The 15,612-nt window shown below is 46.8% G+C and overlaps 1 protein-coding gene across 2 annotated transcripts in view; it reads right to left on the reverse strand.

Moving 5' to 3' along the window:
- Positions 1-15,612, reverse strand: part of pex14 (peroxisomal biogenesis factor 14) — a 54,965-nt gene that overhangs the window by 16,423 nt on the left and 22,930 nt on the right. Inside the window, exon 4 of one of the 2 annotated variants that reach the window (XM_023793476.2) lies at positions 4,726-4,854. The exons of the other annotated variant lie outside the window; for it this stretch is intronic. Coding sequence (XP_023649244.2) covers positions 4,726-4,854 — 129 coding nt within the window. The remainder of the gene's footprint in view (positions 1-4,725; positions 4,855-15,612) is intronic. 2 annotated transcript variants of the gene reach the window in all.

Here is a 15,612-nt window from a genome sequence, read left to right on the forward strand (position 1 = left end):
CGCAGCAGCAGATCAGTGTTCAACCATTACAACTCGCGGGGGGGGGGGGACGACACACATTGACCGGTGGGCGCTTTGGGGTACGTGCCAAAAAAAGCTGAAAGGAACATTCCGGAGACAAAGCCAATTACAGTGGAACCTCGGATTACGAGTAACGCGGTTTACGAGTGTTCCGCAAGACGAGCAAAGATTTTTAATAAATTTTGACTTGGAAACCGAGCAAGTCCTGGTTTACGAGCGCCAAGTATCATCAAAGATCATATGGCACACATGCGCTCCTTGTTTTTCTTGTTTTTACGTGCGCTCGGCTTCAAAACAGGAAGCGCATGCGTGCGCTTCTTGTTTTGACGCCAAGCGCACGTCATCACAACTGAACCAATGGTTATTCACTTTCTCACACTGCGGAATTGTGGGTAATCGTCTCCCATGCTCGGTCTCAGTCGGCAAGCCTCACTCGTATAGTCAAAATTTAGTAGAAAAGCACCACCTGAATAAGAGCGTAGCAGTGCGAACGATGAATCTGTTTAACGACAATGCAATGTCCACATTTTTGCGAAAAAGGAGGCAAAAAAGGCTGTCATTGGATGGGTTCCTTGTTAAAGTCGCACAAACAGAAAAAGATTCCAGTGAGCCAACAGATAGCAGTGATTCCATTAATTATAGTGAAATTTGTCCTACAAAATAACCCTCCTCTTCTCCTCTCTTATCTCCCTCACACCATCCACGATTCTTTTCAAAGGTAAAGCGCAGGTTAATTTGTTTTATGTATTTTTACTAGGGGTGCACCGATTGCAGTTTTCTGGCCGATCAACGATCACCGATCCTTAGACAACCTTACCTGCCGATCTCGATTTTTTTTTTGCCGATCTTGTTTCTTTCATAACTAAAAGACAATTACTTCAATGTTTCCATTTTTATTGAGTAAATTGATATGAATACTCACAAAACATGAGGTAGTGTCCTCAAATATAAATGAACATATAAATGAGCATTGCTGTTTGAACTACAAAATCATATTTTTTCTTCCAGACTTTAATTTCTCTAATTCTGTAAAAATGTATTGGGCGGGCGGGAGGGAGGCAGCCTGCACCGCACCTCTCTCGGGAATGGGAGAAAAGGCTGATTTAAAAGCATATAACTAAGATCGGTGGATCTCATGGGAATATGGTCGATTTCTGATCCCCTCAAATTAACGTGATCGAGGCCGATAGATCGGTGCGCCGATCGATCGGTGCACCCCTAATTTTTACTTTATATTTTGTATTCATTTTTATATGAATATTTTTGAGTTGTGGAACGGATCATATGAGTTTCCATTATTTCTAATGGGAAAATTCGCTTTGATATACGAGTGCTTTGGATTACAAGCATGTTTCCGGAAAGAAATATGCTCGTAAACCAAGGTACCACTGTACATGTCATCAGGTCTCAGCAGAACAATTAAAAAAATAAATAAATAAATGAAAAACAAAGACGGTAACATATCCGACATCACAAAGCTGCAGATGGCCGCTCTCGCACAGATCACCGTGCACGGTTTTCATGGCTCACAGCCGTACACCCACCCCGTTCACAAGTGCATTACGCTAACACAATAATCACCCCGACAGTGTGAGGACGCCATCGACGGCACAGCCACCGGAGAGGGGGCGGGATAACGGCCCAATCCACTTTCCTCAATGAAGTTTGGGCCCCCCCCCCCGGCCTCTGGGTAGCCGGAAAGAGGCAGAGTGGGGCGGCCAGGATGAGGCAGCCTGACAGTGAGGAATCACCAAGGCCACTGCAGCACAGCACATGAAGCTCCGGCTCCAGCCATTTGTCTCTCCCCTCCCCCCCTTTTCTAATTAAGATTTGTATCCCCAGTAATCCCAGGGCCTGGTTTCCAAGGATATGCTTAATAGCTTGTTTAAACTAGTCATGTTGACGGATGCTTCTGGCAAATAATCTTGTGTCAAATAAATTATATTTTGTGTTTTTAAAAATTAAAAAAAAATATATAAAATCACGGCAGCAACTTTCTCAAATATAATTTGTCAGATTTATTGTCGTTTCAGCAAAGTTTGTTCATTTAAAAATTACCGGAACTTTTCCCATTTTCCCCAGGAACGCTGGAACTGAAGAACAGAAGAACTGATGGGAATTAATGGGGAAAAGGGGCGGATTTCAGGAGAGCAGCTGACTGTTAATACGGGGGCCCCAGGGGAAATTTCAATAATGCCCCTCCCACTGCATTTATTATTATTATTAAAATAAAATAAAAAACATTTCTAAAATTCCCAGAGCGACTCTCTCAGTGAGTGACACTTGGTAAATAAGACAGATTTTGCATGTTTCTTAGAAATTCCAGGTAAAGTGGAGTCGTACAAGACCAAATGCTTTTTCATTTAGGATTATTTAAGGGACGTTTAATGCGGAGTTGCCTCAGTGAGTAGCACTGTTGTCTCACATTCAGGACTGGGGGGTCGAATCCCTCTTCTGCTTCAGAGTTTGCAGGTTCTCAGCGTGTCATACACGTTCCTCCAGGTTCTCCAATTTCCCTCAGCCAATCAGAAACGTACAGCTGGGCCACAGAGTTGCCTTGTGTTTATGTGGCGCATGACGGCCTGATGTTCTGCGCGGGGGGCTTCTATGCCGCATGCTCCAGCCTGCGACCCCCCTCCACGGTAAAAAGATGGAAGACAGAAGTTCAACATTAACCCCCTTTGGTATGGCCTTGATGAAATGAGAAATTATCTGATCTTTTCTGCTATGTTGGAGTGTTTTCAGTTAAGGGTTATGTCAACTCAATCAGAATACAGGCACAATATCAAAGTTTGCCTTTAACTTACTTGTGAACTGACAGGTTTTGATCCATTTCACATCCAACTCTTACTCAGATATAGATTTACAACATCCTCTGAGGGAAAAAGTTTTCAGAAAAGAAACATTTCAAGTCATTGCCCAAGATGACAAACTAAATTGCTTCAAAAATCACAAAATGCAGCCAAATGCCTGAACACCTGCATGTTCAATAGTTTAAAAGTGACAGACAAGGCAGCGGCCCAGGATGCCCTGAACCACCAAGCTGCCTGCATGCACAAAAAAGCCCTTTCAGCAAAACAGATGATCCTTTTTTCCCATTCCAACTGAAACTGGTATTTGACATAAAAAAGGCTGAATTACAGGGGAATTATGAGCTCTTAAGAGGATTAAATATTATACATATATACACACACACACACAAGACTTATATAGCTCAGCAACAAAAGTGTTTTAGGGTCTGACCCTAAAGGCTTCAGACAGCACCCATGTTCGGGCTGACGCCAGCCACTCAGATATACGGCACAGCGTGCCCACGGCCGGGGGCGCGGCGCCAGACATGGCACCGTTTTTCACTCAGCGCCTCACAGCTGATGCCGCATACATCAGCCGGATCCAGACGGCTTCTTACACGGCGAGTGCGGGCAGCGCCACGGGCCCAAGGACGCCGGCCATCGGCCTCCGGAGATCTACGACTTTCCAGTAACGAACACGGGGCGCCGTGCGGCCACGCCGTCACGCCGTCACGCCGTCCGCCACAGGGCACCGCAGCCTGGCTCACAGACCTTGAGCCAGCTGTCAGATCCCAGGACTGGCCTCTCCATCACGGGGGCCGACCAACCCCGGCCACCCCTGGCAAGTCACAGAGCCGTTTACCTTTGCTTATCCTCTCCTCCTATTCGGTCACTTAAACTACAGGGGCCCCCATTTACCCCCCCACCACAAATCTCTTCTGGAATTTATAGGGTTCAATGGATACCCAACTGTCCTTCCTTGGGACAGGAATGGTGATCAGGGCGCCCATTACGGCGACAGATGGATGGAGGTCCCTCACCCAACACGACTGGATGAAGGACACCCCCCAGCAGGGCGGGCCCACTCTTCTGGAAGCAACCCCCCCAGTTCATCTCATTATGCAGCCCCTCACTGCCCTTATGATATAAGCCTGCCAGACCGCTGCTGCAGGCCGCCTCGCGAAGCCATCCAATCAGCACACGGATTCATTACCAAACATGAGACGGCGCGCGAGTCAAGGCCGGACCAGCCATAGCTGCTCCGGAGGCACAGCGGCGGGGGCGGGCGCAGGAATCGGCGGGGGCGGGGGCAGGAAGCGGCGGGGGCGGGGGCAGGACTGGACTAGAGGATACAGTGGTGGATTCCTAGCCGCCGTTGGGACAGCCTGGGTGAGGTGGGGGTGCCGGGTGAAATCTCCAAGCGAAACTCCCCAAGTGGAGAGGTTTGGGGGGGAAAAACAAAAAAGTGTCAAATTTTTTCTTCTTCCAGAAAAAAGGCACACCCTTCTGTTATGGATTCAAATGTTACATTTATCTACAGTGTTGGCATGCCGGGGGGGGGTGACCCCCCCAGAGGTTTATTTTCCCTTTCTACTTGGGAGTTTCTGGTTCCTCTCTTCAATTGTCATCCGGCTTTCTTTCTTTGTCTGTCTTTTTGTCTGTTTGTGAATTATACTGTGTAAATGATGCAGGAATGTATCATAACACACCCGAGTAAAGTACCCTGGGGCAATTCTGTTGAGAATTCTGTCAGCAGCAAAATATTGACACAAATGCAAGATACAGCAAATATTGTGAATTTTGCAAACCTCTGAGGTGTTACAGTATCTAACAACTTCAGGCCAGACCATGCAGAGCTATAATAATAGTTATGACTCGCCGGGTTTGGGGAGAAAGGAAGGGGTGTACTCACTGTATGCCACAGGAGCCTGCAGCTGCGGGTGCAGGAGCAGGGGGTCCGATCCCGTGGGGGCCACAGCTAGGGGCTCATCCGTGGCACCTGAACGCTGGATGGCAAGCTCCACCTCGTCATCGGTCAGACCTGCAGAAGCGAGAGCAGCTCATGCTGAGGCGCTGTATACTCAACACGGCACAAAGAACCCCAAGAAGGACATGAGAGGCTGTATACTCAACACGGGACAAAGAACCCCAAGGAGGACATGAGAGGCTGTATACTCAACACGGGACAAAGAACCCCAAGAAGGACATGAGAGGCTGTATACTCAACATGGGACAAAGAACCCCAAAAAGGACATGAGGCTGTATACTCAACATGGGACAAAGAACCCCAAAAAGGACATGAGGCTGTACACTCAACACGGGACAAAGAACCCCAAGAAGGACATGAGAGGCTGTATACTCAACACGGGACAAAGAACCCCAAGAAGGACATGAGAGGCTGTATACTCAACATGGGACAAAGAACCCCAAAAAGGACATGAGGCTGTATACTCAACATGGGACAAAGAACCCCAAAAAGGACATGAGGCTGTACACTCAACACGGCACAAAGAACCCCAAGAAGGACATGAGAGGCTGTATACTCAACATGGGACAAAGAACCCCAAAAAGGACATGAGAGGCTGTATACTCAACACGGGACAAAGAACCCCAAGAAGGACATGAGAGGCTGTATACTCAACACGGCACAAAGAACCCCAAAAAGGACATGAGGCTGTATACTCAAAACGGGACAAAGAACCCCAAGGAGGACATGAGAGGCTGTATACTCAACATGGGATAAAGAACCCCAAAAAGGACATGAGAGGCTGTATACTCAACACGGCACAAAGAACCCCAAGAAGGACATGAGAGGAAACACCAGAAAGGGCGTGAGATAGTATATACTCAATTAAACAAAACCAGCGTAAATTATGTATATTATTACAGCATATCCAACCATTTCCATAAACTGCTGATCCAACACAGAACAGTGATGGGCTTGGAGGTTAAACTTGGAAGCACTGGGCAGGAACAGGGAACATTCTGGCCAGGATGCCAGTGAATCACAGGGCATGCGTGCACACGGACGCGTACACACACACGCACGGACGCGTACACACACACGCACGGACGCGTACACACACACGCACGGACGCGTACACACACACGCACGGACGCGTACACACACACGCACACACACGCACACACACGCACACACACGCACACACACGCACACACACGCACGGTCTGGTGCCTCTAAATGATTTACTATCCAAACTTTTGGTCTCCACCCCAGAGACCTGAATCTCCCAGCTGAGATTCTTACAAAACTTGGGACACAGAAAAACATTATTTAAATTTCTTCATTGCAATGTAAATTAATTACATAATGTTGCAAATGCAAATATAATTTAATCTTAAGATGTTTTATTTAATGATCTGAGTTATGATTATATTGCAAAGAGCTTCATGATGAAAGAAAGGGAAAAAATAGGTTTAAAAAATGTAAAAAGTTTATTCATTATAGATGTGGGCTTTTAGCTAGACATCACACAGCTATCTCTTCTACTTAAAAATGGAGAGAGTAAACACACACAGACAGACAGACACTCTCACAGACACACACAGTCGCGCACAAACACTCGCGCACACTCACTAACACACTCACTAACAGATACACTCACAGTAACTCATAGACAGAGACAAGTGCGAGCACACACACACACTCACACACTCACACACTCACACACTCACACACTCTGCAGCAGCAGCACATTACAGGGATCTGAATGAAACTCTGGCCCCATTCCTTAACATTAGTAAAAGTACCCCCCCAGTACCCCCCCGACCAGTGAGTTCCGGGCTCCCAGCCGCCGGCCCCATTAGGGAACTCCTCTTCTCGCCACCTTGGGGTGACCGTTACCTGACCCCCCCCCCCCACCACACTACACAGCTCACTCCCTACAACACACAATAGTTCTTGACCATATCTTTTGTCACTAAGTCTTCCACGTATCCCAACTCCGTCCTGGTTTTGTTGCAGAACCTTCCACACCATATTTAACAGCCCGGAGACCGTAAATTAGCTAGAGGCAGCACGACACATTCAGCCTCCACACCGCCTCACAGAGAGGCCCGAGTCCGAGCCCGAGCCCAAAGCAGCGCCTCCACAGGCAGACAAATACAAATAAGTTCACGTGCCGTTACCCCCCCGCGAGTGCTACAGCGAGGGCATGGGGGCACCAAGCACACGCAAAAAGCGGTATAAAGGGGGGAGGCAAGAGTGAGCACTGAATAATACAGGGCGAGGGCGAGGGCGAGGGCGAGGGCGAGGGCGAGGGCGCCCCCCCCCCCCCCCAGGGCCCAGTGCTGGACAAGGAGCGATAACGTGTGACAGGGCTCGAGAACCTCGGTCTAAGCAGAGCAGCCTATGGAGCGAGGCGCGTGCAGAGAGGCCGGCGGCGGAAGGGCGAGCCCCCCAGCGCTAAAGCCCCCCAGCGCTAAAGCCCCACAGCGCTAAAGCTGCACTTAAGCAAAGGAAAACTTAACATGTATAATCAGATTAGAAGGAAGATGCCTTAAGCAACAATTCCCAAAGTTCACGAGCATCACACCAATATGATTACAGCAAAATGGCTGCAAGTGTGAAGTGCATTCTAACCGAACTTCATATAGCACAGAGCAGCTGAGAGTGCTGCCAAGTCAGTGCGCCCGGTGCCCGGCAGTGCGCCCGGTGCCCGTCAGTGCGCCCGGTGCCCGGCAGTGCGCCCGGTGCCCGGCAGTGCGCCCGGTGCCCGGTGTTGGAAATGCCCTCAGACCTCGGACAGGCGGCTGATGAAAGACTGCAGATGTTATAGAAAAATAAAACAAGCCAAACAGCCATCGCTCCTTCGTATTTAAAAAACAAGAACCTTATACAATATTTTGCCCCGATAATAAGGTACCATCTTTATTTACTTGTTCTGCAGAGAACAAGTCCTGCCTTCAAATTTTATTTTATCATTATTAATTTTTTTTAGATTACAGAGCCGGGGTGAAGCACAGCTTTACATGGCAGGTTAAAAGGACACCAAAAGTGAGGGGCGAGATTTACGACCACGTCCAAAAGCAGCGGGATCACCCATTCTAACCCTCACTCCGGATTGGTCTGTGCAAAAATGACTTTTTTTTTTAAAAAGAGACATAAATTGCATCTAATGACGACACTGTTAAAAAAAAAGAACAATAATGGAGAGCTATTCTGTATTTCATTATGCTGTATTATTTGGCACACCTGATACACGCATAACGCCTGTTTATGAGTCACTGTATTAGGCAGAGCTCGGCGGAGACGTTTGCGGTGACCTTGCCATTCTCATCGGGGCATGAAATTACGGCGCCACCTTGATATTACAGCTATAAATACTGTAAACTGCATATCTGGCCCACGCTTCCCATTGTCTTTCAGCATAAACCCGATGGGTATTTATTTAACGGAAAACCCATCGCGAGGCGCGGGATTTACCGCTCTATTTTCCGTGCCGTTCGTTTGTTTATTTATTTATTTTTAAAAATAAGGCTGTGAGGCAACGGCACCTTCGGAAGGGTGGGGCGGGGAGGGCATTTCTCCGATTCGGGGGGCTGTTGAACCTTACGGGTTATCAACAAACGGCGAGCGACAACCAACAACAGCCTCAGACAGGCAATTAAGAAATTGCTCAGTGAAAATGTTCGGGCCGTTAAAAGACGGCCCCTGTTTTATCACGCCGCCGAGGCAGAATTATTAAGCTGCCCTTGGGTGAAGATTACTGACATTTTGAATATGAGATCAAAATAAATAAATAAAGAGGAGGAGGTCGGGGGCACGCGAGGGCGACCGGTCCGGCAGGGGCAGCGAGGCGATGCTGACTGCTTACTCAGGCCGTGGGGGCCCTACAGACCGCCATGGCCACCGTGCCGACAACTGACAGCAGTGACCGTGGTCACAGCTTATTCATTTATGTATTAAAATCCATCCCCACCCCACCCTTGAGCACCCACTTTATCACCTCGTGCTCGTGGCCCGGGTCCTAACTAGGCTGCACCATGGAGGAAATTACAACCGCATCAATCGCTTCCCCCGCAGGCCTTGGTCCTGGTAGGGAAGGGGGGCTTGGGGGGTCAGTTTGAATGCAGGCCCTGGGGACAAGCACCTTTTACAGGGTACGCTCTTCCACCGTGTCTCGCATACTCTTGTTGCATAATTTTGGAGATAAGGATAGTGAGCAGGCCATCAATCTGAAGCATCACTTGTGCTCGGTACACATGGGAAGGGCTGAAACAAAATTCATAAATAGATGGAAACAAGAGGGAAGGAGAAGCTGAACACATTTAGTGGGAACTACAGGGGCTCCACGTAACGGCCTCTTCAAAAACAAATTTAAAAAAAAGAGGAAAAAAAAACAGCATCACAAAGCCTTCCTCTTTCACTACAGATTAAAGCGTAAATGTGCAAGTAAATAATATGAAGAGGTGAGATTACTGTGTAAAGAACCTGCAACATGCAATCAAAGCACGGCCTATTTCCCCCCCCCCCCATCTGCTGTCCAGCGGTGGCTCGGCCACCCGGAGGAATCTCATTTAAATTCCACTCTGCCAGGAGATGGTATTGTTTCATTTTATGTGAGCTTTGACATTTCTGGCAGTTAATACGCAGTGAAATCGGGGAGTATTTACATAAATATGACATTAAACTGGATTAGGAATTAGGACGGACATATATTTGCACGCCGCATCCTGACGGGCAGGCAGGGGGAGGAATGAGCCTTCACATTCGGGGGGTGGGGGGCATGCAGGGGTCACAGGGTCAGGGTGAGGAATTATGGGTAAATTCAGAGGCAGGACAGACGTGCCTGTCGGTGCAATGCTCGCATGTCAACTTTGCGGAATAGGGCTGCTTTACCTGCGCAGGCTGACAGGAAGTGACATCATGCATGGTGACGTGTCATTTCCTATTATCTTATACATTTTCCCTTCCCTTAGTAGGTACTTGTACCTGCTGCACTTTCCAAGCCGCTCACTGTGGCGCTTTGCACCTAACCTGCCATCTTCCAACCAGGAGATGCGACCTTTAGGTCTTACAGCAAGTGCACAATAAGGGGTGAGCCCTGTAAAAACGAAACGATGACTCACAATTTAAAGAAAATGGGTTCAAAAAAAGCAGAAAAGGCCAACAGACCATGTGTTTTAAAAAGCCCCTGAATCACACTTCAGCCTGCCGAAAGAAAAGGTCACCATTTTGACGCAGTTCTGGGAAGCCAGTGTAAAAAGAACCGTTTTTCTGAGTAAAACAAAAACCATGTTTCAGAGCACATTACCGGCATGGTAAACACAAACATCCACCTTCGTACTTCCTGTAAACACCCGCATTTCCTACAGCCCCCCACCCCACCATCTTCCAACCTGACAACATCAACGCACGAGTGGAAATGTAAAATGCGATAAAAGACTCCGCTGTTTACGGTACATGCCTTCCGCTTCATTAAGACAAAGCCCCGCCCTCAATCCCCAATCCATGGAGCAAAAGCAAGTGCAACATGACCTGGGTCCAACGACAGCAGGACTGATTAGACGATCACATAAATGCTGCATAGTAAAGCCAGAATTTATCAGCATAAACTGGCAAGTTTTACATGTAATGCATAATTCACAAAAACATGCATAAATAAGACATATTTTTAAGTCACACATAGTGCACTAACTGCTGTTTGTGCAGTATGAATCATTACCAAGAAATACGGCTATATTTAATTCTTATTACCATGACCCAAACCCTAACCCGAACCCTAATTAATGGGTAATAGCAATAAACAGAGAAAATGAAAGGTCATAGTCATAATTATTAAGCTGCTATTTCTGCAACAGCATTTAGAGAACGCTTTCATATGAAGCGTGCCAATCAAACAGAATTTGGACCCAACGTCCGTATATTCATAAAAAAATAAATAAATAATTACATGAGAAACTTATTTGGAAGTGTGCAAGAATTAGATGAAAGAACACAACCCACTTCTGGGGGGGGGGAAGTAAAGAAGAAAGTTTATTTCAAGTGAAATTGAGTATGTCAAAAAATGCCATGAGATGACTCAGCGCACACCCTAAGATTACAGTCACCCCACCCCCCCATCCCCCCCCCATCTCGAACATCACCACCTCAGCAACCCAAACCACATTTAGCAGCAGCCCGGTGGGAGACACTCCTGGCCTACAGCTTCGTTCAACTGCAGTGGCATACGGACAAAGCTGGCTGCACAATCGTCAAAACCGAGGTCCCCCCCCCATCCCCCATGATGCCCAAAACACACTCATCAGCCAGCTGGATGGAAACAAACGGAATGAAAAAATAAACATTTCAGACGGCTGATGTTCATGCTCCTGCTGCAGCTGAGGTCGACATTTAGCTCACAGCTATATCAATACCTCACAGTACAAGGACCGGTAATTAAAAGACCAGTGACCTGGAAAGGGTGCCCTCATTTGGGGGGGAGAGGGGGGCACGCTGTTCCAATAATAATAAAAAAAGGACAGTAAAGCACAATGGCGATATTAAGCTTTGGAATCTGCAAAACAACAGGCTTGCTGATCTTAAAGGAACACCTGGTGTAAGGCTGTGATTTCACTGCGAGATGCAAAAAGGCACAGCCAGTACCGTGTTGACCTCACAGGAGTGAGATATCACCGCATCCAGCCAGTACCGTGTTGACCTCACAGGAGTGGGACATCACCACGTCCAGCCAGTACCGTGTTTACCTCACAGGAGTGAGACATCACCACGCCCAAGAAGTATTTGGGCTCCCACCACCACTACAATCATCCGACTGACCATGCTCGTCTCTGACAACGAATCAGCGAAACTGAACGAAAAAACATCACAGCATTTCAGTGATTATTCAGCAGCATTCATAGATGCTTCAGCGATGGTAAGTCCAAGGTCCAGGTGTTACCAGGCATCCCCAAGCCATGACTCACCGTTGGTTTTCTACCTGAGGAAGACTAACCATGTACAGGACCAATAATTATTCCACATAAAGGGAAAAAATTACCCTCAGTTAACAAAGCCTAGTGCTGCCTTGAGTCAATGGACTGGGATCACAGGATGATATTGAGGAGGAAGCAATCATCCTCTACATCAGTGTCTCTCACGTCGTATTTCAATTAAGATCATTGTAAAAGCCACTGCAAAGTGTAGCTCACAGCGTGCAGCCTACGGGAACAGCAAGAGCCAGGAGAGGACAATAAAGTCGGCAAAATGACAACACATGGATGGAACGGAAGTCTGCCACAAACACCAGCCCCACAGTCAGCAAGAACCTTCAAACCATCGCCAACTACAAAAAGCCTTCATGTCAACTTTGACCCATCTCAGCTGAATGAGATCAATGACATTTACTGCTGACTCCAAACACAAAAGTCCTTCCTAACACCAGGGTTTTCAAACCCCCACAACCCCTTCAAAGCTCCTCATCGCCTTTTATCTGCCTTCCATCATATGCTGCCAGCTGAAAGCCCTGAAGACTCACGTGGATGCATTGAAGCGCACCTCTGTACGAACAGCCCTGCATCAAACAGCACTGTCCCCAAACTCGTACACAGTACACTGTCATTAACGAATGCATCATGCTCCATCAGTTAGTAAACACTACACTTCCTATTACCATAAGTTGACTGGCCCCCATGCTTTCAGGCTGCCTTCCAACGTCACACCCCACGTTTTCCCCCCTAATTCACAGCCTGTGCACTTTTGACCATGCCTGTGGAGATCCACCTCGCAAACACTCACAGTGTAAGGCCCTTCATTTTACATGGAAAGCTGTCCTCAGGGTGACTGATTCCGTCAATTTCTTACAAACCAGCATCTCCAATGATCTCAAAGGGGATGAGACCACCAGAACCATGAAATACATAATATCAACTTTTCACAACTCATTCTGGTAGAATTAAGGCCACCTATCACAGCAAAATCATCGTCCTTTGCGATCTCATTCGGAATTACATCCCACAGACGCAGTCACGTAATGTGTGAATGACCTTCTCTGAAATGAGCCCCTCCCACAATAATGCGCAGGACTCTATGGCAAGGAAGCAACCAGCCAACCTGCCCCACCCCCACCCCACCATGTGTTCCAGGGATGTCTAGTGCTGGGTTCCATTTACCTTGGTGGTTGGAAGTCAGAGCCGGGAAGATAACTTGTTAGATTTAAGGTACCCCAGTTTAAATGGCCTTTATCTTCCTTCACTTACATTTAACCCAGACTACCTTAAATCTGACAAGTTATCCAGCTAAGCAAAAGATCCTGCTTTCTGAAACTGGGGCCTGTTTCAGAAAGCAGGATCTTTTGCTTAGCTGGATAACTTGTCAGATTTAAGGTAGTTCTAGTCAGATTCATTCATTTTGCGCATACAAACACTGTAGCAACACGTCAGCAGATAACGGCTGGACAGTATTGTGTGTGTGACCGATAAAATGGAGCAGAAATAAGACACAAGGGCTAATAAGCAGTATATCACTACAGCTTTCACTTCGGTCGATAAACGGCGCAGCCATTTTGAATTCTGAAGTTAGGGATGAAGAGGTTCCTTCGACTTTCCGAGTCAGAATTCCAACCTCAGGGGGCGATACAGTTGAAATTTCCGGCTAAGAACTGGGAATTTAAGATTTCAGAGTTGAAATGGAACACAGCAGAGAAACTGGTGTAGGCTCATTTAAACCAGGACCAAAGCACAGAACCATAAAACTGCTCTGTAGTCCCCTAATCCATCGACCAATCATTATAAATTCAACATTGACATTGTTTTTTTTTTTATACCTGAAATGGTACTAGATGACTGTTCATCCTTTAGACCACCTATCATGACATTTAACAGCCAAATGAGCTGTATTTATCTTGAGCAGGACCAAAGACACCAAGGCCAGTCCCTACAAACACTGGGCAGATAAATCAGACTGTGATTCCACAGTTGTCACCATGTGAAGCAGGTCTGCCAGGCTTAGAGACGTCATTCAAGCTAAGAAGGGCTCAGCCCACACTGTGGGCACACATTTCTCAGTTACTCACCTGTGACAAGAGAATGAAGGGCTGGTTAATGCACTAGATCTGCAAAAGAATGGATGAACGAGGTAGAAGGGGGATTTCTGCTGTATCTTAGAACGAGACTCAACTTTTATATCGTATACAAACGTAAACAATGAAAAACAAATCAATACAAATTCCAGATTACCAAAATGAGTCTTTGTGTTCTCACATCGCATATATATGCATTGCAGATTAAAACATTTGGGTATAAATTTCTGCCCAATTCAAGATGAAGACAAAAAAAACAACAAAAAACCCTATGAACTAGCGGCACAGCTAGTTCTGCAGCTCCGATATCACCAGCCAATGGTTTATGTACATTAATTAAACCCAAACAGAAACAAACAGTTTGAAACAAGATGTTCAATTTGCCAGGAAGCCCCCCTCCTTGGGAGGAGAGAAGGGGCTGAGGCTGCCTTGGATGGAAGCCAGGTTTAAAATGCAAAATAATGAAGCGAAACCAAGCTAATGTGTCGTTTGAAACGTATAATTGTGACATTTCGCTAATCTCCGATTTATAAAAGCACCCCACTAAAAAGACTTAGACAAATACACAAAGCTCACGAGGGAACGGCGGAATGGGAATTTAGACTGCAGCAAAAAGTGGATTTACAACTTCTGTTTTTTGCAGGCCCTGAACAAAAGGAAAAGAAGACGAACGTCAGGGAGACTGACTAATTGCCGGGTTGTACCTGGAGTCATTATGCTTTTATCTGAAGGGACATGAAATCCGACACTTGTTCATGCTGTTTAATGGTTTACTCAGGGTTACGTCTTTGTTTGATTCAACCTCTGGAACCAGTAGGCTGCTGGTTATTAGCTAGAAGCCCACCAGAGGGTCCAGTTTATCCAAAAGAACCTTCAGGGAAATGAGACGCCCCCAACAGTCCAGGTGAAACTATGGTCTGGCGGGTTTGGAAGTCACATGACAGAAGAGTCACACTGTCAGTGAGCGAAACAGAGGCAGGAGAAGCTAATGGGCAAGCTGGGTAGGTAAGGCAAAGGGGGGCAGGGCTAAATCAGGCCATCTGCCTCCCCCCCCCCCCACTGAGTCAGGACCCAGTCTCTCTCTCTCTCTCTCTCTCTCTCTCTCACACACACACCATCTCGCTCACAAGCTCCAAGTACATACTGTGGCCACACTGAGCACTTCAGGACTGATGGAGACCCCCACCTTAAAGAGGCGATTGTGAGGGACACACACCAGCCTATATGCCAGTTTGACGGGTGTAAAAACAAATAGGAAGAGTGACCTTTCTCCATTAAACCCAGAAGAGCACCCTCACCGGAGGCGGGCCCTCAAATTTAGGATGGTGGCAAAATCAAGCAAAGGCTGTAAAACGCTACTAGCAACAGAACCGAGGATCCACTGAAAGGCGGGGGCTGTCAATATTCATTTTCTGTAACGCAGAAATAAACACCCCAGCCAGAGGGCCATTTGTCCACTGAACTCAAAAATGAGATCCCCCCTCCCCACCCCAAACTGGGCAGGTCAGGGTCACCTCAACTTTCGACCCTTAAAAGCAGATGACTTGTTCTGGATACGTCACCCCTCGTTCCTTGACTTTGGACCGGTGTTAATTTTGACAGCAGATTTCAATTTAGTTTTAGTCATAGTCTTTTGACTAAAATGAAATTTTAGTTTTAGTCATATTTTAGTCATCTGTTTTGTTTTACTTTTAGTCTAGTTTTAGTCGACTAAAAAGCATAAGATTTTAGTCGACTAAATCTACTGTAGATTTAGTTGACTAAAATATATTGGGTTT

Source organism: Paramormyrops kingsleyae, chromosome 6, assembly GCF_048594095.1.
Source record: "Paramormyrops kingsleyae isolate MSU_618 chromosome 6, PKINGS_0.4, whole genome shotgun sequence".
NCBI lineage: Eukaryota > Metazoa > Chordata > Actinopteri > Osteoglossiformes > Mormyridae > Paramormyrops > Paramormyrops kingsleyae.